At 36.7% G+C, this 25,430-nt stretch overlaps 1 protein-coding gene across 10 annotated transcripts in view; it reads left to right on the top strand.

Moving 5' to 3' along the window:
- ERC2 (ELKS/RAB6-interacting/CAST family member 2) overlaps positions 1-25,430 on the top strand; it is a 394,125-nt gene that overhangs the window by 234,868 nt on the left and 133,827 nt on the right. For all 10 annotated transcript variants that reach the window (XM_077184350.1, XM_077184349.1, XM_077184348.1 and 7 more), the window contains one exon: positions 23,767-23,914. In XM_077184350.1, coding sequence (XP_077040465.1) covers positions 23,767-23,914 — 148 coding nt within the window. The remainder of the gene's footprint in view (positions 1-23,766; positions 23,915-25,430) is intronic.

Here is a 25,430-nt window from a genome sequence, read left to right as displayed (position 1 = left end):
TTCTTGCAGGAAGGTTTTGCATAAAGTGCAGTTGCTTAAGGAGCCTGGAAAGATGACACTTTCAAATAATCAGTTGTGTTGTTCCAGTCTAGAATTAATGGTCTTAGTGTAAAGCTTGCTAGATTTAAAAACTATTGAAATAAAGGGAATTACTGTAACCTAAAGAAGTTTCTAAAGGTGCTAGGATTGTAGATTTGTATTGGTCTTTAAAGATGGACATAAAGTGAAGCCCAGGTGAGGACCAGTGCAGTGTAACTGGTCTAAGGTACCAATAAATCCCAAACTCCTTGAAATCAACTTTTGGCCACAACATCAAAAGGTGCCTTTTTTTAAATATAAAATTGGTTTTCTTTAGGTGTCTTGCCTTTTAGAGCAGTCAGGCATCACCAGTGTTAAGTGTGTGTGTTCATCACCTCTTACAAACACTACCACCATGATTCTAGTTTGGAACAATATTTCTCTTCCTGTCTGCTCATATTTTTGAAAGTGATAGTGATCCTTTCTCCTGGGGGCAGCACAGACAAGTGACTGACTCTTGTATGGGTCTGAATTAACATCCACTATGGAAAAGGCAGAAGTGCCATGTCTACCTGCCAATGTTGACGTTTGCCAATGGAAGTAGGGAGGATTACAAAGGATTTTAATTTTCTAAAGTATCCTTTCCTTTACCTGCTGCTTCATTCCATTTTTTGACCACTAAGCTTTTAAAAAGAACAGGTTTATTCTTTTAAAGAGTCTGGTAAATTTTTTTTTTTTTGGATATATACTTTTTAGTCAGGGAGCAGAATAGAGATATCAGGATGCTAAGAGAGTTGATAGTTGTTCTTATCTGAGGATTAAATAAGATTCTGAGGAATACGAAGACTGTTGAAGAATATTTGTGACCCTTTACCAACTCCTACAACCACAAATGGATGGGATTTAAGGGAGGATCTTACAAGTAGCAATCTTGCTGTTCCTGACTAGCAAAGCACTTAAGCACTTCCTCAGCTGAAGCATGTGGGTAGTTCTCCTGAATCCACATCTGATTTGCTTGTGAGAAAGCATGCCCTGACATGCTTTAGTGAACAGGAGCAGATCACTCTGTGGCTTTCAAGTAGTCAATAAAAAAATTCTCAAAGGTATTCTGTAGACTTGAAGTAGAATCCCTAATGGTGAGTCCAGGATTTTGCCCTCATCTTTGTACCCCCTGGCTGAATGAACTCCGAGTCACTTGTTCCTGTTCAGACTTCTGTTTGTGTGTATCTCTTTTACAGTGATTCTCACTTTCCTTATAAACTGTGTCTTCAGGAATTTGAAGCATTTCTTTTGCTCTGTTGTAACTCAGTGCCACTGTATGGAAAATTTTCATTGTTTGTTTAACAGTGGGTATGGGAGGGACTTCACTTTTGGGGTGTAGAGAAAACCATGTTTAATCAGTGTATTTCAAATATATTACACAAGGAAATAACCATAACCCAGAAAATCTAGAATAGGGAAGTGATGGAAATTCTGCATACGGGTTGAAATTCTGGATAGGAAAATTACTTTGGCAGCTTTGATCATGGTGAAAAACCCCTGATCAGTGCAGTCATTTTTATAGTTCGCAGGTTTTAGATGGACCTCTTAATTCTGTTTCAGTTGTGTGATGTTTAATTTCTTTCTTAGAATTACTGATTTTAAAATATTCATTTGAAGTAGAAAAGTTGTTAGTATAACTTTTGTGATAAAGATTGCATTTTATCTAATGCACTTTTGCTTATCACAGTTGTTCTCTATCATTAAAGTAGAATATGCAAATATATACTTTGTTAATGCATTATGAATTCATAGCACAGAATCAATAGATTTGAAAAAAGGTTCTGTATATAAAGCAAACCTGAAGATTTAATAAGCTTTGGAGGTGAACAGCTATTTTTAGTGCATTTGGCTAAATGTAGATGTTTTGCTCAATAAAGGGTAAGCGTAAAGAGGGTACTGCCATCTTACATGTGTGAGATCAGTAAAACAGAACTTTTGTTTTGGATGATTTTGCATTGCAGGTTAATTAGCTGCACACAGGCTGTGCCAGTACAATTTTAATAGCATGATCAGCTTTGAAAAAGAAAAAAAGCTGGGCTCTTGATGTCATTGGGGAAAGAATCTGGAGAACACCAGTATAAGTGGGAAAGAAAATGCCTGATGTTCTTTTCCATTTATCCTGATCTTCCTTTTCCCCTGTTATCTAAGCCCTGTTTGTCTGAGACATGTACCTGGTCCCATTGGCATTAAGCAAAATGAATTGTTTTCTTTTTCACTGCTTGCTTAAGTAACAGGACTGGGTGTCTCCTGAACTCACTTTTGCTCTGTGCTTCAGTCTCCCTCTCTTGTAAGTCATTCCATATGTTTATTGTACGTGTCAAATTGTTCAAACTGTTATTTCTAGATTGTTTTATTTAAGATTTATTTTTGAACTGGCAAATACAAATTTAGTGAGCCTGCCTCTGTGTGGACCAGTGTTGACACCCTGTGGCTAACTAGATTAAATCACAGAGGAGTGTTTAGTAGGGGTTTCCTGAGGGACATCTCCCAGGCTTTGGCCCCTGCTCGAGTGCAGTAGTCTCATGACTGGGTACTGACTGCACAGCTCGGGGTTCTGCTCTCGTTTACTTCAGGGAATATGTGCAAACAGTACAGTCATATACTGAATAACTACTGAATTTTATGGCTGATTTTCTTTATCCTGATTTGGTACCTTTGAACTGTTCTGTGCCAAGGGAAAAGCTGAATGCCAAGAGTGCAAAAGCATTATGGGATGTGTGTCTTTCAAATAGTCATAACGTCAGTGTTCTACTCATTGACCATTCCAAACATTCTGTTACAAAAATCTGTAAGCCTTTTTTATTGCTGTTGTGAACATGGCCTTTCTCTGGAAATTGTTGCTATGTAATTTATTTTATATCTGAATGTCTGTCTTTACACTAAATGCTTCAGCCCTAGAGCAGCAAATTCAGAGCAGCACCACCAAATGCAGAGACTTTAATGGACTGGGTGTAAGGTGTGCTTTAAGCACTGATTAAAATATGGATTTTTAATAACATACATTTGACTTCTACTATGGATTTAAGACACCATGTGAAAATATAAGGCCTTGATATTATTTTTTGTTATTTAGCTGTGTAATGATGGCTTAAAAAATTACACACCACTCAAAGTCCTTTTTTATCATTTTTTAAGGAAATGCCGTAAGTGAAGCCAAGGAATAAAGAAAACCTCAGAATAATTTCAACACTTATGAAGTCAAAGGCTGAATTTTTGCCAGTAGTTAGAGTGTTCATTGAGCAGTCATGACTAGGAAATCAGGCACTCAGGTGAAGTGATGGTCCTCACAGTATAACCTCATGGCCTGGTTCACATCAAGATGTGCAGTTTTTCCCTCCTTTCTTTGTCCCTATTCCTCTTTTTTCCCTGCTGCCTCCAGGCCCTCACACTTCCATTGGCAGGGCACTCACAGCAGGTCTCTGAAGCTGCCCAGCACAAAGGAAGGGACAGAGGGAATCTTCCAAGGGAGCAGTGCCATTTAAGACCTCGTGGATCAAAACCAGAACTTTCAGTTTCACCCAGATGTTAACAGAAGCCAGTACAGGTCACAGAGTATTGGTGTAAGGATCTTTTTCTAAAATACATGATTTTCTACATAGATTGCTGCTTCTGCACTTGCTCAGCCCTCCCCTTGCATCAGCCCTGGAGCCGCCTCATGTTGAGCCCATCACAGGAATTAGCCCAAGAGGGCACTTCAGACTAAATTCTTACCTGACTTCACACTTTCTACAGTGCCAGCCATCCCAGGGTATCTGGTATCTAAATCAGATATTAGTTGTTGAGCTGGCACCATTGTGAGCTGCTTGTTTTCTATAACTACTAACTAGACACCTTCCCCTCTTAAATAAACTGTTTGGGACATTGTACCCACTGATGCCATATGACTTGTGTTATCCACTAAGAATAATCAGTAGATCTGTTAAAGCTTCTGTGATTTCAATTTTTTTTAATGATTTAAAGAAGTACCAAGAAAAATCTACGTTGGGTTAACTGAGGAGTTGTGTGGCAGTGTGCTTTTGGAAAATAGCAAGTTGAGCCTTTTTTCCTCCCTGTCTCTCCATGGGTAATTCACTGCACCAGCCCTTGAGGTAAAGTTATTTTAATATGGTCTTTTTGACATTTCTCCTTTCATTTTAACCCTTAATGCTGGGCAGAAAGCTGCCCCTCTGTAGTGTTCCATGGGTCCCTGCCACCCCCAAAAGATTCTTCCTCTTTAAATAACACCACAATCCAAAAGGCTCTGTCACTTCAAATTTATGCAACCCATGCTGCTTTTGCTGTACTCAAGATTTTTCTTAAGGTTTTGAGGGAGAACAGGTCTGCCTTGTGAGCTTTCCACCCTATCTCCCTTTAACCTCTCAAATCTCTTTGCCTCGTTTCAAGTTTCATTACTTATACTTTGACCAGCTTTACTTGTTGCCAGTTTTAGACTTTCACATTCCAGTTATTATATTCTCTTGGGAATAAAAGCTTGTGTGCTATAAATTTACTTTTCTTTTACAAGAAACAGAATATAGTTCTTTGGAAGTTAATCTATTGTCCCCATTCATCTGATAACCTTTGGGCTGTTTTTTTCTTTGAGAAAGTGAGTGAAAACATATTTTAGTGTTCTTGTAACAAAGTAGTTTAGTTGAAGAAACCAAAGTATATGGATTTACTGTATTTTGATATAGTTTTACTTTATTTTGATATAGTCTTACAAGAAAGGATCTCAAAGACATAGCATTTAGAAATTTTTACACAGTGGACAACAAATTTAACTAAAACACAATGTGGATTCTCTTTTAATTTTTTTCCATTTACCATGGGAAAATGCATTTCTTTTTAAGTATTTTATTCTTCATAATCCTCCATAAAACTTGAAAATGTCAGTCATCTAGATAATTGAAAACACATAATAAATATAATATATAGTTGTTAAATTAACTACTGAATACATTTAAAGACAAAAGTTCACAGCAAAAAATAAGTTTTTTTCCTTCTAATTATGCATTAAGGAAAAAAAATACATTTTACAGTTAGTGAGGTTAAAATATTCTCTTCTGTTTAGTCTTTCATCTTGAGTTTTGAGAAGATGAACTACCATGTTTATCATACTTATTTTGACCTTAACCTTTTTTTAATGAAAGAGACTTAAAATGTCCCAGCTGGCATGTCTCCCACTGTTGTGGAAAAAAAAAAAAGAAAAAAGAAGAAAGAAAACTTTGAGTAGCTTTTCCTGTGCAGTAGTTGTAGCAGGCTGAATAAAACCGTATAATGTATTAAGCAGAGAGTCAGTAATCTGTTACTTGGAGATGGAATTTGAGACATGTCTTGCCCCCAGTTTGTTATGAAACCCATAAAGAAACACTGAAGAGAAAAAAAAAGCATAAAACATATTAGTAAGTACAAAAAACCATCCAAATATGCTTTATTTTTATAATTTTGCATCAATAAATACAATCCCAACAATCATCATAACATGTTTATAATTTTAATGTAAGGTAGTTTGACTCAGTGCAAGGTTTCTGTACTGGATCAATAAGTTTGAACTAGGACATTCCCTGTGTTTTTAGTGAAATGTGCAAAATGTGTACCAGCTGGAGATCTGATTCAAGGAACGTTATGGAAACCTCTGCACATTGCCTACAAAAGCAATAACAGGTTTTTAACCAAAATTACAAGTGAGAATTAGCTCTGGGAATGTGTTCTTGTATGAGGATCAAAAGGGCATCACTTGACATACATCAGAAGATTCTGTATTGGTGCAAAAGTAATGAAATACAAAGATTATCTTTCTTTTTTTAATTAGGTTATGATTTTTTTCACATGTGTGTCTTGCATCAGATTTGCAGGAGATGAGGTGTAGTTATCTTGCTGTCTATATCAGATGTCTGTTAGTGAATATTGGCTGAGAATGGAGAATACCTTGTTCCAGATCACTGCCAGGCACATGTGGAACCAGTGTAAGGCTTCCCAAATAACAGCAGCATTTGGTCAGGGTGAAAGATGAGAAATAATTCAGTGCCTTGGGTCTTATTCTAGTGATGAGCATTCTGTGCTAGTACTCAGAACCTGAAACATATCCTTTTACTTTTTGGCAGTTCCTGCAATTCTAGAGGAGTAAATTACACTTTTTCCTTTGGAACAGAGGGAGAATCAAGCTGACATACACTGTAGCTTATGAATAAGGTTTAGGAGTAAAAGTTTTAGTAACTCCTTATAGGAGTTCTTCCCCTAAAAGCTGTTAGTAGCTGCACACTTTAGCTTCATGTAAAACTTGTCTTGGTTGCTGATTATGTTGTATGCAGAATGAGAGTTTTATCTAGATAAAAAGTTCTCTTAGTGTACTAGAAAGAGTGTCCTTCCTGACTGCATTCAAATTATCCATGCTTTATGGGTGTTACTGCTAATTAGTGCAGTATCAGGTTCTTGAAAGCCACACATCAGGAAATGGATGCCCTTGTGCACTGATGGAACTTGTTGGTGTAACGGGGACTTTACTCCGTGTGCTCAAAATCTGTGGGAAGTTCCTCTGGATTATTTGAGGTATTATTAACAGTATTTCAGCTGTTCAGCTCTAGTGCCTCAGCTTTTCTGACTTTTCATTCTTAATATAGGAGAAGGTGATAATTTTTTTTTAAACAGGGTTTGAATTTCTGTGTCACCCTTGAAGTTGGGTGCAGTTGTGGCAAAGCCCTGGAAGGAGCTGTGACTTTGGTCACATAACTATCTAAAAAGTACTTCCTTGAAAGCTGTCAGTGTCCTGGTAACTTGAAAAAAACACCTTCAATGAATATTAAAGAAATAGAGCATATTTAAACATTAGGTGTTCATTATCATTTTAGTGGATATCCTAATTTGTTTTTAATCTTTGTGATGCTATTGTGTGAGGAATAGGTAGTGGTAAAGTGATGTTTAAAATCTTGATTATGGTGGCATTATGTAACAGTCACTTTTCAACACAGTTATAGTGTTTCAATTTGCAAATTTTACATACTAAAAAAAAATCAGTTCAGCAAGCTGCAAACTTTTAAAGACTTTAAATCTGCCAAATTATAGCCACTTATTTTTGCCTGACATATTTTCAGCTTAGACCCACATAGGAGCTGCCAAACTTGTTTCTTTTCATTACCTGTTCTATGTCTGGCTCGAAGTTTAGATTTTAGAAAATGGAAAAAAGCTGTTTGTGAAATCACAAGGCTCTTGAGCTCTTAGTTTCCTCTTAGTATCAACGTTTATTTATTTAGGTTTGGGCTGGGTTTCAAAAGATTGAAATTGGAAACAGAGAAGGTGACTCTGAATACCATTTATCTGTATGTAAGCGAACATTCAATGTACATTTAATTTAAAAAATTGCTGTTTCCTACAAGAGGGAGATATTTTTCACATTGTTAAAACATTTTTAGAGGTCACTAGGTGGTCATGTCACCAGCAGGGAGTTTTTGTTTGGCAGGCTGCATTAGCAGTTAGTAACAAATGCCTCCCATGATTCTGCGTTCAAAAGGAGTTGCTTTGCAAGTAACAAATACTTACAACCTGAGAACTGAAGTATAAAAAGTAGTGACAGGGGAAAATGTTTGGAAATGTAAAACAGCATCTTTAGTGGCCAAATTGGAGTGTTTAGGGAGTTGAAGATTACATATCTACTTTATACTTGAGCATGGAGTTTACAGAAGCAATAATATTTTCACTACTGCAGTTGTAAGTCTCATCATTTCTAAGGAACTGTAAATTTGCAGCTTACAGAAGTCCTTGGTTTGGGCTGTAATTAACTCTTTCAATATAATTGTCATCAAAGCCTACACACTCATTTTAAATTTATGTGGATTTGCATATTTTATAAATGCCTATAAATATTATTACTTAATCTTCCTCAGATTCAAAATTTTTAAAAAATTAGAAAGAAATAAAACTGAATAACACCAAGTTTATACAGAAAGTTTGGCCAAATCTACATTGGGAGAGAATAGCAGCCATGTCTGAGAAATTCTTTGTAATCTCTGTTGTTTTTCTGGATTGAGATATGGTGTGTAAACATTTGCTAGTGGGACTACAATGGAAGCGGTATTTGGAAAGTAAAACTACTGAGAGGTTCAATGAAAATATCTATTTGTTCTATGTGTAATACATTTAATTTTTAAACAAATGTCTTTAGTAGCTGGGACAGCTAAGGATTTCTTCCTTTAAATATAGGGTTCACTTTTTCCTGATGAATATAATAGAGTTGTTCTGGTTATTCACATGTATCATTTAGGCCATGTCATCCCACCATGCAAAAGAAATCAGGGAAGGACTCTGAAATAACATAATGCCCATGGTGATGCTAATCTGAAGCAGCTGCTTGACTTAGGGCTGCTTTGATTCACAGTTAAGCCCTGACCCTGGCACCTCTGCTGCTGTATTGCCAAAATCTCCACCGTCCCTAGGCTTTATGCACTCGGATGTCCTCCATAGGCTGGCTGTGTTTTTTATTTAAACTCACCTTGTCCAGAGTGAGAACCTCTTGGTAGGAGAGGATCTGTTGGTGGACACACTGCTAATTCCCAGTTTCACAGGAGGTGCACCTTCTATGGAGAGTCTGCAAGGAAAGGACAAAGCCAGAACTGGGATGAATTGGACACATGTGGGCATTTCCTTGGCACCTGGCAATTCATGTTTTCTTAAAACAGAGCTTTGGACTCCTCCAAGAGCATCTCTTGTTGATGGACAGTGCTGAAAGTCTGTGAATGGAGATTCTCTGAAGGATGGCAGGAGGAGATCTGCAAGTAATCCCATAAACTCACCTTTACATTTAACTTCCACAGGAAGGAAACTCTAGAATATATGGGATAGGAGAGAGTTTCTGTGCCCTCTGATCCTGTGACCTTGTTAAAACCAGGCCTCCAGTCTGGATGAGCTGAAGAATAATGTGCCCCAGCTGTGCAGGCTGCATGGAGCATGGGGAACCAGGAATCTTTGACAAAAAAAGGTGCTTGGAAAGGCACTTTAGGCCAATTGATACCACATGGTGACCTTATGAGGACTAGAGTCCTTGGGGTCCCTTTTCAGAGTTAGACTTGGACCAAATCTAGCAGCTGGATGTTTTTACTCTGGAGGGTTGCTGTGGTTTAGTAAGCTATACTATTGCTTGTCTGTATTGAATAGGAAAAAACCCCATGCCTGGAATTCTCAATATCTCTATTTTATTATACTCAGAAGACACATTCTGCTAATTTTTTCTGGGGATTCCTGGCAGGAGCAACATGAAACTGAATCCTTACTTCAAGTTCTGCAGTACTAGAGTAGCTTGTGCATTACTGAACATTAGGGTTCATGAAGGTGCAGGAGAGCATTTTCACAGGTCCATGGGCCACTGATACATCAAGCAAGGAGCAAAGGACTTGTGTTTCTCATGTGTGAATGTGTTTGAGTGTTACCTGTTGCTCTAAAACCTGCCAGCAAGCTCTCCTGTTCCATTTCAGTGTGCACATTCTGCTCAGGTGAGCTGGTCTGGCTCCTGAGAGAGATGGTTTTGTTCATTATTGGGATATAATCACACAATACCTGGAGGCAGTGACTTTGTGCTCGACACTGACACAGCCTATGACTAATGAGATTTACTTAAATATTTTCTTGATTAGGATTTCCTGAACTGTGGTCTTACCTGATTGGAATAAACAACAATAAACTCAGTCCAAGAGTTTTATAGTCCTTTGTAGATTTCTCACCATGCAGTTTCTGTGCAAAAAGGATCTGTGGGATATATTGAATATTTTTCAATAACTTAATTTTTCTTTAATCAATTAGGCTGAAGTTACAGGTTTTTTTAAGAATATGTAGGCACATATTTTGCTAGGTACATTATGAAACAATTTCAGATTGGTGGGTTTGCAATTGTATATTAAAGAACAGTAGATCACCTTGAAGGTGACAATTGAAAATTGATCTGTGAGTCATTAAATGTTGGGAAATGCTCTTTTTTGTTTTGGTAGCTTCTCTCCTCTCCTGCAGCAACTGGGGTTTCAGTGCTGGAATATTAATTTAAGGTGATTTGTATTAGATTGATCTTAAGAAAATGAATGCCACATCTTTTTAACTTTTATCAAGATCTTTAGCAAATTTCCAGTGAGGGGCAGTAGTCATTGTCAGTAATCATTTCTTTGTGGACTTGGAAATAGTTCCTGAGTCTGTTCTGTTACTTGAAAAGCTAAGGCCTCTCTCCACAATCAAAACATATGCTTGTGTTCTTGGAGGAATTTAAGGTGTTTCTGGAAAGGAGTTGGGGAGACAGTTGTGGTTCTGTCCATCTCTCAGTTCAAGACTTGATCATTTTTAAATACACTCTTAAACTCTGGGTATTGTTTTCAGCAGATTTTGATAGTGCTCTGATTTATTCATTTTACTGCATTATGACTGCTGGTTTAGTTACAGATAATGACACAAACTTAATGATGAGGCACTACAGAGAGTAAACTGCTCTGATAAGTTCTGCCAGGTAGGTTTTAGTTTTATGCAGTTTGTCCACCAATTGTCTGTATATCAGCTGGCTGGAGCTGGGGCTGTTGGGGTGCATGGGGCAGAGATGCCAAGCCAGCCACGTTCCTGGCCAAGGGACAGTGCTGGCACAGCTGCAGGGAGCAGAGGAGCTGTTGGGACTCAGATGAAGTGGAAGAGGCAGCAGGACCTGCTAAGACAGAAGAGAGGTGGGTGCAGCATGGGGCTGTGAACAGGCAGGGCATCGAGTTGGGTCACTCAGTGGGACATTGCTCCTTAAGAGATTTTCAGGTGCAAACGGTTGGCAACTAGTGACACTGCTTACAGGCAAATGGAAAGAACTAAAAAATTATTCTCTATTTTAAAAATTATTCTCTATATATCCATCAAAATTTCACTGGCTAACACCAGCATTTGATTATAACCAGTAAGAGTTATTCTACCTGTTGAAAAAATAGCTATTGAGGAAATACCTATTAGCAGTTCCTCCTTTTATTATATTCTGCATGTCCCTTATTCACTGTAGTGATTACAGAGAAATAAAAATAATTTTCTTTATTATATGAGTGTCTGAAACAGTGTTTTCTCAGAACACATATTTGGAGGTATTTTCAGCACCCGTGAAACTGTGTTCCCATGCACTTTGCTGATTTGCTTTTCACTTAGGTAGTCAGCACTGATGTGATGAGTTCCTTGCTCAGCTCTCTTGCTTCAAGCTACTCTGCTTCCTGTGAATGTGAACTGAATATGTCAGCCTTTATAAACATCATATGGACTCTGTTCCTCCCAAACAATTGTAGCTGTTAGTAATTGTTCATTACAGAGTAACTTCCACTAATGTTCAGAAGCATGGAAGTAATTTGGGGAGAAACATACTTTGTTCCTTTGTACTCTGTATATTACCAATCTCTGCCTTAAGGATAAGCTGAAGTCAACTGTAGAACCATGGGCAGTGTTGAAAAGGTAGCTTTAAAATGAATAGAAGAAACAAACCAACTAGGTCTTTGCCAAGTTTTTAATACTTGAATATAGTTTAAATGTTTTAAATATTTTTATTTTACATAGTGTTTCCTAGATTTAAAAATACCTCAGTTCTTTGTTAACTAGAACTTTGTTTTCTGTTGTTAAATCACAGGGTTTTGTAATGAGTACAATAGTAACCTGCATGCTTTCCTCTTTTTTTTTTGAATCCTGATGTAAATTTTTGGTTTTTTGGTTAATTTTCCAGTCCAGAAAGGATAATGCTGCATTCTTTCTTTCATTGTCTTTTTGGCAAGTTTTTATGCTACTTTCTTATTTGGGGAAGAATTGTTGGAGCCAGCTAGCATGGTTCTCATATGCTTTAAAGTAATGTCTAGAATATTTCTGAGAGTATGCATTTTCTGTTGTAGTGGAGTGCACATTCAGCAGCAGAGGTGCCTGCAGAATTGAGTTGTAGTGACTAAGGAGATCCCTTTGGTGCAGCAGGAAAAAAATCCTACACCTACCATTGTACCTAGGCTTTGATTTGGTTCCTTCTGGCTTCTTTGAGCAGCTGAGGTGCCATTATTTCCTCCCACCTGTACTGAATCTGGGCTCATTGCAGAAATTAACAGCTGCTGTTTTATTTCTCATGGCAATGGCACTTCTATTAGCATTCCTCCTTCTAGTGACAGCTCATCTGAAAATGGATCACATTATTTGTGTGAGTCACAAGGCCACCCGGATAGCAATTTCAGCCTGCATTTTCCATAGCAACTGCTTCTTAGGCTGATTCTGCCACAATTCTTTCCAGATGTGCTGTTGATTCAGGTAATGTTCAAAATCCTGCTCAGAAATATATTTTTTTTCTTTTGGTCATGGATTCTAGAGCTTATCCATGGTTGCAGTAAGTGCGAATTTGTACATAGTTAAAAAAAAAATTAATCATGGGCATACAGAGCTTCCAGAACATGTCCTCTATTTGATTCTAAAGATTCTAAAGAGGGGTTTTTTTGGTTTTTTTTTTTTTTAATTGCTGAATTTGGTTTTCATTTCAAAAGCACTATTGATTTTTGTTAGATGGACAGTCCATGTCTTATGTTTTGGAAGGAATTCCTAGATTTTTGTACCATAGCCACTGTAGAAATTCAGCATTTTTTATTAATTCAAATGTTCTTGCAAGCATACCTCTTGTAGGACTATCCCTGGGGAAACCTGATTTTGCTATCTGACCTGTGTTTGGTAGCTGCTTCTGAAACAATCTCAATACCCTCCCAGGAAGATTCCCCTAGGTTATTTTAACATATAAAGAGAATACCCCAACTAGACCAGTCAGTTTCTGAAACATACCTGGCTAATAGCTTGAGAAGGAAGTGTTCTAACAATGGAGAGAGATGATAGATAAAATATTGACAAGAAAAAACCACCAGTTTGCTTGACCAACCAACAAACATTAAGAGCCATATAGTTTTTTAATTCTAGTTCACTGATTTTAATTTCAAAGGTATAATCTAGTACTGATTTTCAGTAACTAGTGTAGTTTATGGATTAAGTGATTTTATTATCCATTTTTGTAGTAGAATTTGAACCAACTTGATCTTAGCACAAAAGCAGAGCCTTTTTTCCTGGAATAAAGGTCCTTCAGGTTAAGAAGTTTTGCTAAAGACTGTCAGAAATGTTACTGAAATCAGCTTCATGGAGGGACTTCATGTGTTAGTTTAGTAAGAAGTTTTTTATGAAGACTAAACATCCTACAATTCTTTATGGAACTTAAGCTATCTCAGTTCTGTTATTTCTACTGTGCTGACTCCTTAATGCCATTCCCACATCCATCCTGTGGCTCTAAACCTGGTCAGACATGGTTTATTCCTCTTTAGTCTGCTTTGAGAAAGCCAGCACACAGTGTCTTCACTGTGAGCCAGGGTGGGTTGTTTTAGAGCCCCAAGACTCTACATATGCATTTTCTAAAATGTCTCCTTAGTCAGAAACAGATTTTCAAACAGTTAACCCACCAAAGAAGATCAATGAGGAAACTTCTTTATGCAAAGTTGAATCATGTGAGGTCTTCATGCTTCTGGCAATGCTTGTGAACAGCTCCATTAGCAGGGAAGTCATATAATTAAATAACATCATGTGGTATCCTATCTCTTTCATTCTCAATCTTTTAAGATACTAATTAGAGAAATATTTGTGTGCTGTTGCCTAATTTCCTCTCTCCTTATAAATAAAATATCTTGCTCCTAATCCAGGCTTTCATTGTCTTTACTAATACTTTTCTATTTTATAGTTATTCATTTCATATGCTGTATTTTGGGTGTGCAGTGTTTTATTAAAAATTAAATTTGGTTTTTTTTTTTGCACTGAGATAAAGTAATGGGGCAGGGTTTGAATAAATATTCTCTGATACAACATTTTTAGGCAGTTAGGTCTTTAGACATCATGCACCTAAAGAAATTGTGGCCTGCTAGTTAGAGAAGAAATAAAAATAACTTATCTTCTTTATCCAGTTGTTTACTTTTTTTAATATTAGCTCCAGTAATTATTGGTGTTAATACTTGCTTTCTGTGGCTTGTTCGAGTAGTTTCAAATATAATGTAATTGTCAGAAATGATATGTTAAAGTTTCTTCTGTGCCTAGCAATACCTTATCAACCAGGCAAGTTTAACAGAAACATAATTTTACAAAATAAAAATGTTGAGTTATAATAATTGGTAGAATTTTCTGTATCAATCAAGTTAAGCTATGTAACTTTTAACACACATACTTGTAGAAATAAGTGATGGAGGTCATCATGTTAGTAGAGATTTTGTTTCCGACTTTACAGATCTAAATTTAAATAGTTAAAATAGGAAAATATCAGCCTTCTTGGGGTGTGTGTGTGTCAGGTGTGTGTGTTCAAGCATCTGAGGGGTTTCTTGGTTTCAGGTTCACATACAGAGTGCACTCTGACATGTATTTGTGAGTGGTGGATTTACATGGTGCTGGTTTACATTGGTCTGATGCCCTGTTTAGTGAGTGAGCATTTCAGCTGTGCCCTGAGATCAGTTATCAAATATGAATCATGCTGCCAAAAGAGTGCATTCTGTTAGTTCTCTAGGTCCCAGGCAGTTTTATTTATCAAAATTGCTTTCTAATGCACTGTAAAACTCAAGGCATGAATTCTAATATATTCATACTGATTTCTATATTTTGTTCCAAAATGGAGCCAGTTTGTGACATATTTTCAATGTGAAAAGTTCAATGTGATCTACATTGGATTTTGTGAGTTTTATGTTTGTTGTTCATAGGGCAGTTCTTTGTAGAATTGTGAAAATTAGAAAGAAGACCTTAAGAAGGAAGACTTCTTTTAAAACCAGATTAATATTTTTGTTTAATTTCCAGTGGAAAGGAAGGAAATGGAGTTTTGTGTATTTTGTGTTTGTATGGATAATTTTCTTGATCAACATTTATTAAAAGCTGAAAAAAGCCCCACTGATTCTTTAATATAACCATCTACTTTGTAACAAATGGTTATTTGGAATGTGTTTTCAACTCAATATTAAGGACAGATTACAATTAAAAAACAAAGGTTGTTTTTTTTTTAATATCACATTTCTGCATCTCAGTTTTATATGTCTTTGACTCAAATATTTTGAGTTCTCTGCAAATTCATTAAAACCATAATAGCTCTTAATAGTAACATTTTTCCCTGCTTAAACCTTTATTTGGCAGTTCAAAAACATTACCAAGAACTATATTCTAAAGATCAAACCATTCCTCCTCCAAAGCACTTTTATCTTTGTCTTCTATAAACAAAAAAAGCAGTGTTGAAGGATGAGGGGGCTGACAATGACAGATTACCTGTAGCTTTGTTTTCCTGTTTAACTTAGGTGGACCCTGTGCAGTGCCATGTTGTGCTGTAACACAATCCCATGTGCTCAGATCCCATTGCTCTTCCCTGCAATCCCCATTTTTGCATTTCTTTGGCTGTGGCACAGAGCAGGCAGAGGGATTTCATCCAAGTGTTGGTGTCATTCCTGCGGAGAATCAAACAAAGCCAAATGAGCAACAGGAGTCAGTTCCAGTAAAAAGCTGCAGAACTCAGGAATAATTGTCATCTCATTTCTTCTGCTATGCTTTACAGGACTGTGAATTATTTTTTTCCTCTGTGTTTCTCACACAATTTGAAGGTTGTTACGTCTGCTTCTGTGTGAGCTACCTGTTTGAATGAATTGATAATGCAGTAGTTAAGGAAGCATGATCTGTGAAACTCTGATGTAATTGCTTTCACAATGTCTTTTCTAGGCCATCTGTTTAACTTATCTGTTCTTTACTTATCTGTTTTACTTATCATTTCTAAAATGTAAGTTATGGAGACATCAGGAGTACGGTGTTATAGGGCTTGAAAAAGTTCCAAGAATTTAAAGGGCAGTTGAGTGCCCAACTTCTTTCTTGAAAACTAGTCCCAAAAGATGGGCATGAAGTTCCTTCTTTGCCTTTTAAAATCTGGATTAGTTTTGTTTTCTTGACAAAGGACCTATATGCACATTTCAAGTTGCCATTAAGGAGGAGAAAAGTGATAATAATTTGAAATTGCTGATTTAAAGGCAATGTGGGAGATGTAAGTAGAGGTATGATAATGGGAGTAATGAACTGTGGCTCTGGGGATGTAGAATGGAGGAGAAGGACAGATGGATAAGGAAGCTGCTTTGTCAACAAGCTCCTTGAGGTTATTCAGAATCAGGTCATCTTTTTGCTTTTTTCCTTTTACTCTGAAATTTCATATTAGGAACAGATGAATCTTCCCTTTTCTTCCTGATTTTAGTCTAATCTACATCTAATATAAAATGAATACAGGCGTCATATGGAGGCTCTTTGTTGTCCATCTCACATAGTGTAAGCACTGATACTTATTGCTCACACCTGCTTCCAGCAGAAGACTCGATCAGATGGAAAATTCAAGATTTGATACTTGGATCATGTGAGGAAATGTTTGGTGGGTTGGAGTGTGGAATGGGTATGTAAGAGCAGGTCCCCCATTTTCTGTCCCACGCTTAATGGAGTAGCCCTTTCTTGGTGTGTTTGGGCTGTGGAGCATCAATAGTTGTCTGTGTTTGCTGTTAAGGGAGCCAGGACAACCAAAATGCAATTTCATGCTGTCTTTGTCTTCTGAAAGTATTTTAAAGGGGTTTGTTCTTTGAATACAGTGCAAGATAATTGTTCATTTAAAAGGAGTAATCCATAAATGTGCTTTTGTCAAGCAACTGGAGAGATAAATTTTCTGTCAGAAAAAGCTTTAAAATACCAATAATATTCTGAAGTTTATTTTCTAAGATGCATGCACATCCATAATGGATTAACAGCATGTTTTAACAAACCATTTATTTGCTTTGGGAGTGACAGAGAGAAGCTGTTTCAAACAGGATCTCTCATCACCGTCTATCTCTAGTCACCTCCTACTGAACTTAAGGTTGAATACCGGGGGTCACGAGGGAAAGAAAACAATAATTAAAGTGAAAAAGTTGATTGAACTGGTTTTTTTTTTTTTTGTCCTTCAGCATGATTAGCATGTAAGAAGCTGGCTGAGTATTGTACTGTATATCATTAGTTCAAACATTTCTGACTTGATTTAGCTTTAATAGTGAGTTTTTAAATTGCATTTCTGTATTTTGTGGAGAACAGCTTAAGTAGTAAAGGCAGTAAAAGTTCTCATTAGAAGGTCTCATTTCTATAAATCTTAATCTTGGAATTCTGCTAGATTACAGTTGGACTGTTTCTAAGAACTCACCCCACCTCCCAAAAAGTTGTCATGGGTTCTTTTATTAAAGCTCAAAAAATTATTCTTAGACTAACAGAGGTGGGGAGTAAGGCAGGAGTGTTTACAGAACTCACTTCTAAATTGACTGTGATAAGTGGCAATGCAATGTATTATGATTAGAGGTTTCTGGGAGACTCTTTAAGAAGGTTAACTGCAAGGCAGCTCTCAAAAGAAAGCATTTATCTTAGTGGTCATCCTTCAGTGTTTTATACTACTGAGATTTTTTTGTGGGTGGTTAGAACCATTTTTTTGTGTTTTATTAGCTGTATCTTGAATACCTCCTACTAGCTGAATGACAGTTTAGGGTTATTAAATCTGTTCTTAGTACATTTTTTTATCCTTAGTTAATCTTGACTAAATATATGCTAGTGAGCAACCCTTTTTTCTCAGTTGTTGCCCATATTTGTTAAAAAAATTATTCCATTTGACATTTGTTTAGACTGAAGTTTGATAAAATACTGTATACAATATACTTTTTCAGTTTGGCATTCAACAGAGACTTTCATGGATTTATTTCTTCTTGCATTATCTTATCTTCCCTTCTAGTATGCTAAGACTTCCTTTTCATATTAAGTAATTTTTTCACTCCAGGACAGATGCTTTCACAAATGCAAACTCTGTATGTGTATTGCTAGAGATCCCTAAGATTGCATTTTTCAGGTGTTACGTAACATTTATAATTGAGTTACTTTGCTATCACCTGCTTTCTCTAATCCTAAGTAAGGTATTTTTTTTAATTCAGATTTTTCTTTGACACTACTTCCAGTGACTTTACTAAAAGATTTATATTATTTTATACTTTCTGTTTGTTTGAAATCTATCTCTATTATCAGACTAATAATTGATCATTCCTCCAAGGAAAGGACTCTTTGTATTTGACTGTCACTGAGGAATGACCATTATTGTTACACCTTGGCTAGATATTAGGAGGAAAAAATTTGCTGCTTTCTTCTGCAATTTATGGACATTTCTTCTTGTTCTGTGTGCCATGAATATAGAAAAAAGTATTTCTATTTCAATTTGATATAGCATTTTAGGTTCTCATTACCATGTTGTCACTCAAAGACTATTTATTGTAGTTTTTCCTGATGTTTTCTCATCAGTCATTTCTCTGCCTTTTCCCACATTTTTCAGAGTACTGGATTCAGTATTTCAGCAAAGACTTTTTCTGTAGATGAAAAGACTCACTTCTGCCTTACAATCTATTTTTCTTTTTACTTCTTAATACACTTGCCTTATTCACAACAGATCACCAAGACAGAGTTTCTCCTTACTCTTCTAGACAGCATCTTTGGTTTGTAAAGACCAATTTTATTCCTGTCTTCATGGCACATGAAAATCCCCCCATTCTGAAGCCTCATTGAAATGTGACAAATAGATTTCCTAGTCCATTCCTCATTAGTTAATGGAACCATTATACAAACTGGAATTTCGGATAGAACAGAACTTGTGTAAATTCCTGACCATCAGAGTGATAGTGTTTCTTCTGTTCTTTTGTATTGTATATGAAGTGACATTAGGTATAATCAGATTTTTGTGCAAATTTCCTTGGTACCTCTTAGTGGAAGCACTTGGACTGTCAGCCCAGAGCCCCTAGCTGTGAGTGTGCTTATTTAGAGACTCTTGTATTCACTGGCTCTGGGTAAAGGAGACTTGGCCTGAGGTTGCTGTGGGTTGTTGCAGTCTGCCTTTGCCAGGGAGGAGAATTTCATTTCATAAGTTTTGCTTTTCCAGGGAAAAGTTTTCCATCCTCTCCTTGCAATAAGCAGCATATTATAGTGGAAGATAGAAGTTGGGAATCCTAGGAGTTACTTTATGCAGGTGAAAGAAAATTGCACAGAATAATTACCAATGTGGAGCATTTGCTGTTAGGTTTAATATATCTGTTTTAATTTGAGGGTTTACTTTTACTGTAAAAAGTTAGACTCTTTGTTTTGTGGGTTTTTTTGGTGTTAAAAATACTAGCCTGTTATTTATATAACAGATTAGTTTGCCAAAAAAAGAGAGGAAAAACTACTAATAACAAAAGGGATTACTCTTTATAAATATTACTGTTAAAGAATGTCATTTAATCCACTGCTCTAATAAATTATTTTAAAATGTATTTTATTGCTATAATTTATTAAACAATAAGGAGACATTTTGGCTGCAAATAGTGATAACATCTTTGTAGAACTGTGTTTGGATAGTCATTTTTTTCCTGACACAGTAGATAATTAGGAATTATAAATTATGCTTACACTCTTAGGCACGTTAGCTGAGAGTGTATCAGACTGTATGTTGTTCTTGGTGCCAAATCAGATCCTGATTTTCAAAAATTCTAGCACTCAAACTCATGATGAGTTTCATTTTCTAGCAGCAAAGTAGAAGTGCATGACTTACCTGAGATTTAGGTAAAGACCTTGCCACCAGTTTACATTTTTGAATGAAGTTACATTGTGTTTGTAGGTGAGAAAATCATTATGGTCAGCCACTTTGCTGGCATCTTAACCTTGTTCCTAGTGGCCAGATAATCTCATTTCAAGTGTTTGCTGCAAAAACAGTGAAGTTAATTTTTTAGAAAGGTCACTGAATAGCTAAAATAAATTGCTTCTGCCCATGAGGTTTTGTTCTTCCATTGGAAACTTGAAGTATGATGACAGCATAACAACTTTCAGAGATGTGGGTGAACTAGAGTGCAATATGTAATCAATAGGATATGATAACATAGACATCCTGATCTGTTCTGAGAGGCAGCTTCATAAGTGCTTGGATCTCTTCACTTCCAGGGCCTCAGAAGTGTGGGCAAGATCTTTTTCCACCTCTGTCTTCCAGGGACTTAGTGGGGGCTGGATCCTAGGCCATGCAGGAGTAAAGGAGGACATGGCTTTCCTCAGGTGCTCTGTCACAACCTGCATCTTTATTTTGTACTCTGAAGAATAATAATAATGAAATATTTGGGCTTCTCTGTCTTCCCTCTGAAGAGAAGTAGTTAATTAACCAGAATTAAAGCAACTGACCTATCATTTGGTAGGATAGACCAGCTATGCCAACCTCTTGTTAACCCGGATGCCTGCTCAAATGCCACTTATATTTGAGGCTATTGCTGTTGAGATTATCCATGATAATAAACATGGATAATCTGCTGCCACATCCAGGAATGTGTCAGTGCAGACAGGTGTGGTGCCCACCCTGGGCAGGCCATGTGAGCCAGCCCCAGTCTGGGAGCCATCAGCACTTTGTGTGGCACCGTGCCCTAGCTGAAACACCTTTTCTCTTCTGATAGCTGAGGCTTTGCAGCTTCTCAACAGAGGCTGGCACATATTTGGGTATAATAATAGTAATAATAATTTGGGTGGCTCCAAGAATGCTGGCAGTGTGAGTTTGCTTTTGCTGTGTTCATCATTCCATGTGGCTGGGGAAGCACTTCCCCAGAAATCCCCACCCTTGTGTCGCGCACTCGTCTCCTCCCAGCTCCACTTAAATTAACTACAAAGATTTAAAAAATATGTTGGCAATAATTTTAGGGGGGGAAGTTTAAACATATATGTGCTGTGGGTTTGATTCAAATCTTGGAGTGTCTCAGTGGACCACTTGTGGTGTCATTTGACAGCAGCTATTTCACATGACTATGAACCATCATTTCCTGGAAGTGCTTGATATGAGTCATTATTTCCTGGAATCAAGTGTTTGGTTACATATTTTCCCAAGCATTTTCCCAAGATAGGAAAATCCCCATCAGCTGAGAAAATACATGCTAGGGTCTGCAAAATTTTGTGGGTTTGGGGCTGCAGAATCCAGAGTGCATATTTTTTAAAGCATGTTGAGTGGCTCTCCTCTCCCATGAAAGCTTTCACCTCATCTGTTACTTTAAAGTGGAGTGGAGAATGTTGCACAGCTGAGCAGTTAAGGTCCCAAGAATGTGTGATCATTTTGGCTGGCAGTACAGAAAATATGGATGTGACTGAATCCTATTATCAGATGTTGAAATGATAGCAAATAATTCAGTAATTCTTCTTCTTCTTCCTCACTAGTCAGGTTTGTGCTTTTACTGCCAATTTAGAGGCAGTGACATGATCTAAACCTCAAAGAAGTAAAATTTCAATATAGCTTCATGTCCTTTTCAACCTTTAATTTAATCCTTTTATTCAATTTTTGGCTTTTTACAGTTGTAATATGTGTGAAATAAATATATATCATTAAAAACCTCACGGGTGACAAGTATTTACTGTGGAATTTGCTGTTAGAGGGCAGACATTATATTGGGGTTGGCTGGCATGGAGTTAACCTATACAACTTAAGAATGAACCTAAATATATTCTAAAACCTTGGAAATTCTGAGATGTAGGTTTCTTTAACACATTCACAATGAAAATAGGTAGGTTTGTGATGGTAGCATTAATGTTGAATTGAGATGTTATAACTGGAACATTGTTACACTTCTAACTAACTTTTCTTAGTAATTTTATGACAGCATGCTCTCAGAAAACTCGCTCTCAGAGGAGTGAACCTTATTTAATTTGGAGGAACATATTCTATGCCTATATGCAAAATGCTGTTCCTTTTCTTTGGCTTTAAAGTCACAGGATCCCTTTATTTCTGCCAGGGAACTTGTGTTATCCTGCCTGACATCTGTGGGGAAGGTGAGGCCCTGGCACAGGGTGCCCAGAGCAGCTCTGGCTGCCCTTGGATCCTTGGCAGTGCCCAAGGCCAGGTTGAACTCTGGGGCTTGGGGCACCCTGGGACAGTGGAAGGTGTCCCTGCCATGGCAGGGGTGGCACTGGCTGGGCTTTAAGGTCCTTCCAAACCATTCCATGATTTTATGATAAATTACTTGCTTTCTACAAGTTCAGAGGAAATGGAGTAGCAAAGCACCTTTTCTTTCTATTTTGATGCATTAAAAATCTAATATTTTAATGAAAATGTTATGGAATAGGTACTTGAACACAACACATAAACAAACTGAGAGTCTTTTATAAATTACTACACAGCAATTTTTATGCATTATTATGAGATTTATAGAAAAGCAATGTACCTATATTTCATTTCAAATTAGCATTATGGATATGCAGCGCTCGGATATATATTTTTTGTGTAATATTGATTATTTAAAATAATTAATAACTGTAATTTAAATTAAGACTGTTGGAGTCTTACAGCATTCTCTTTTAAACATCATTTAACTGGGATTTGAATGAACAAGACAGAATAATAAATGAGACTATTAAAGTGTATGAATAAAATGCAACTGTTTATCTAAAATTGATCCATGTCGCATAACTTCACCTTAAATAAATGGGTTGTTTTTCTTTGACTCCATCAGAAATATTGTCCTATAAATATTTATATTAATACATTAGGAACTTTGAAATAAAAGTGAAATAACTTTCTTGACATTTTTGCTGGCAAGCAAAGGACTGTGAGAATTCCAAACTTTTAGCTCACCTTGACTGTATGAAGTTCATGAGCCGTATTCTTACATTTATTAGCAGTTGGAGCCTAAGGTTAATTTATGATTCATTTATCCATGTTTATTTTTTAATGATTGATCTTATATAGTTCTGGGAAAAGGCACAGGCCATAACATATTCTTTTCTAAAAGCTATTAGGTATTATGTGCTCTTTTTTGGCTGATAAGTGATAGTCTGTCCCCGAATACATTGCAGAAGGTGAATATATTTCTTTTATTTATGAAATTAAAGGACAGATTATGGCCTTGCCAGAGCATGAGCATTTTAGGGTATAAGACACTGCAAGATCTGTGCTTTCAACTGCATGTTGTAAAAAATTGCCTCTGTCTTATCTCCTCACAAACTATTTGTGATGCACCCCTGTGAGTGTCTGTGTTATCCCATATTTGAGTGCTATAAGATTCTGTTTGCTCTCTAAAACTGAGAGGTCAAGATTACAAAGGAAATTATTTCTCATGAACAATCAGATCAAAAACCTAGAATTTTACTTTTAGAAATGTATTTTTGTGTTGACACAGCAAATAATAATAAATCCATAGGAAAACATATAAGTAATATGAGGAAGGCATCCAGAGATTCCTGCACTGAGAGCCCTTGAGTACCAAGTTAACAGGATAATAAAAAAATTGGTTTTATCTCTATCACTTTGCTTTCTTTTATTCAATCTCTGTGATCTGCATAAGTCAAAAGAGATTTGTGTAAGGTATTCTAGAATTCATGAAAGTGAATTACAAAAAAAAAAATCAAAGATTTTTAAAAGCAAGCATTTTACAGAACTATTGCCAGATATCATATTGTAGTAAAATAGACTGAGATAAATGGTTGATGAAGCAAATAATGGGAAGTCTATAAAGAGAAATTTTTGGCTAATTAGTTTATTTCATTATTTGGTTAGATGTGACAGTGTTTGCTATTTAAAGTGTTCAGAAGGTAGATGATTGTTCTCCTAGTGATTGAAAGAAACATCTCACATAGTGTGGTATAGCAGTTTATGTTCTGTTTTAAATGAGAATTTAACAATTTTAATTTTATTTATTTTATCAGACAGGAAGCTTTGCTTGCTGCAATTAGTGAAAAAGATGCAAATATTGCCTTGCTTGAGCTGTCTGCTTCAAAGAAAAAGAAGACTCAAGATGAAGTAATGGCTCTAAAACGAGAGAAGGACAGATTAGTACATCAGTTAAAACAGCAGGTGGGGAGACTTTACTTTTCATACTTTCATGGCCACAGACAACTGGCACTATTTTCATTTGTACTGTTCTATGCTGATGTCCTTTTGGAAGTGTTCGAGCCAGGTCTGACCTGTGTCAGCAGTTGCACAAGGTAGGATGTGCTCCATTTAAGTGTTTATTGCTTCTCTGGAGTTGTTAAGAATTAGCTGCACATTTACTTGGCTCACATTATATGCAGCCAATGCATTTTGTTTTGCCTCTTCATACAGTTTCCAGCCTTCTTAATTCTGTGAAAGAGGACAGCAGGTGCTCTTTGCCTAAAGGAAGATCTGTCCATTCTCTTGACTCATTTTAACCTACTCTTGTTCAGTTATTTGCTTATCTGTTGTAAAATAATTGTCTTTTCAGAAGGTTTCAGGCTTTCTGAGAGGTTATCTAGAAATTGTGATTATCCATAAAATAATTCTCAAATGGGTAAACATCACTGTGTCTCCAACACTCTAAGTAATTTGAAGTTTAAATAAAAGCACTGAGTTAAAAAACCCTCTAGAAACAGATATTATCACATATGTTCTGGCCATGATGCAACTGTCACCAGGTCAGTCGGCTGCTCAGGATACTTTTCATCAAAATCTATATGATAAATAGGCAGGTATGCTTCATGCTTTTTATCACATCATCCTACTGGGCTGCACCAGAGCAGATGATGTTGAGTTCCAAATGATTTTGGGGATTTTTGTTTTTGTTTGCTTTGGAAAAGAGAGGGTGCTTATTTTCTTTTTTAGACACCTCCCTTTTTTACCTTCATCTTAGGTCACTGAAGACTAAATGAATACACCCCTTTGCCATGTTCCATGATACCTTTAAATATCAAGGATTTTTAAAAAATGTTCATCAGAGATCTGAGCCACTGTTTTGTTGTTGTGCTAGTTTTGTTTTTGCTGTTGTACCTTTAAGCTATTGCTGGAAAGTGTTCAAAACATTGATAGGTGTCTTCAGACAGAGAGAAGGAAGAGGATTGCTAGAGAAGCATTGTGTTGGAGAACTTCAGTTAGAATTGTAACCAAATACTTCAAATACCTCCATTATTTATAGCGATAAAGATCTTCAGTAAAGCTATTTAACTAGATTAAATTGATGCCAAAATAATCTCCCTGTTATCTCAGACACCACAAAAAAAGAATCACCAGGAACAGGAATGTGGTTTAACTAGGTCACCCCTTTATTACACCTAAGAATTATCTGATAATAGCGGTTGTAGACTTCACTCATACTTCTTTAATCCCTCTGGGGAGAGCCACTGCCTACCCCAGAGGTTTCTGGTGTGCATCCAGCACAAAGGCTTGCTCTGCCTGTGCTGGGCAGGGGCAGATTGCCCTGTGTGGTTCAGTTCCTCTCTTTCCTTGGGAGATGCTCCCTCTCGAGCTGTTCCTGATTCTCGAGAGCCGCAGTCAATGTTCAGCTGCAGCACTGCTTGTTTTCTTCTGCTCTTATGTGTCCCATCCTCCATTTCCACAGCTGTTACACTGCTGAAAG

The sequence above is a fragment of the Agelaius phoeniceus genome, chromosome 11, assembly GCF_051311805.1.
Source record: "Agelaius phoeniceus isolate bAgePho1 chromosome 11, bAgePho1.hap1, whole genome shotgun sequence".
NCBI classification, from domain to species: Eukaryota; Metazoa; Chordata; class Aves; order Passeriformes; family Icteridae; genus Agelaius; species Agelaius phoeniceus.
The sequence above is the reverse complement of the archived record's forward strand: the minus strand, read 5'-3'. Positions and strand labels throughout refer to the sequence as shown.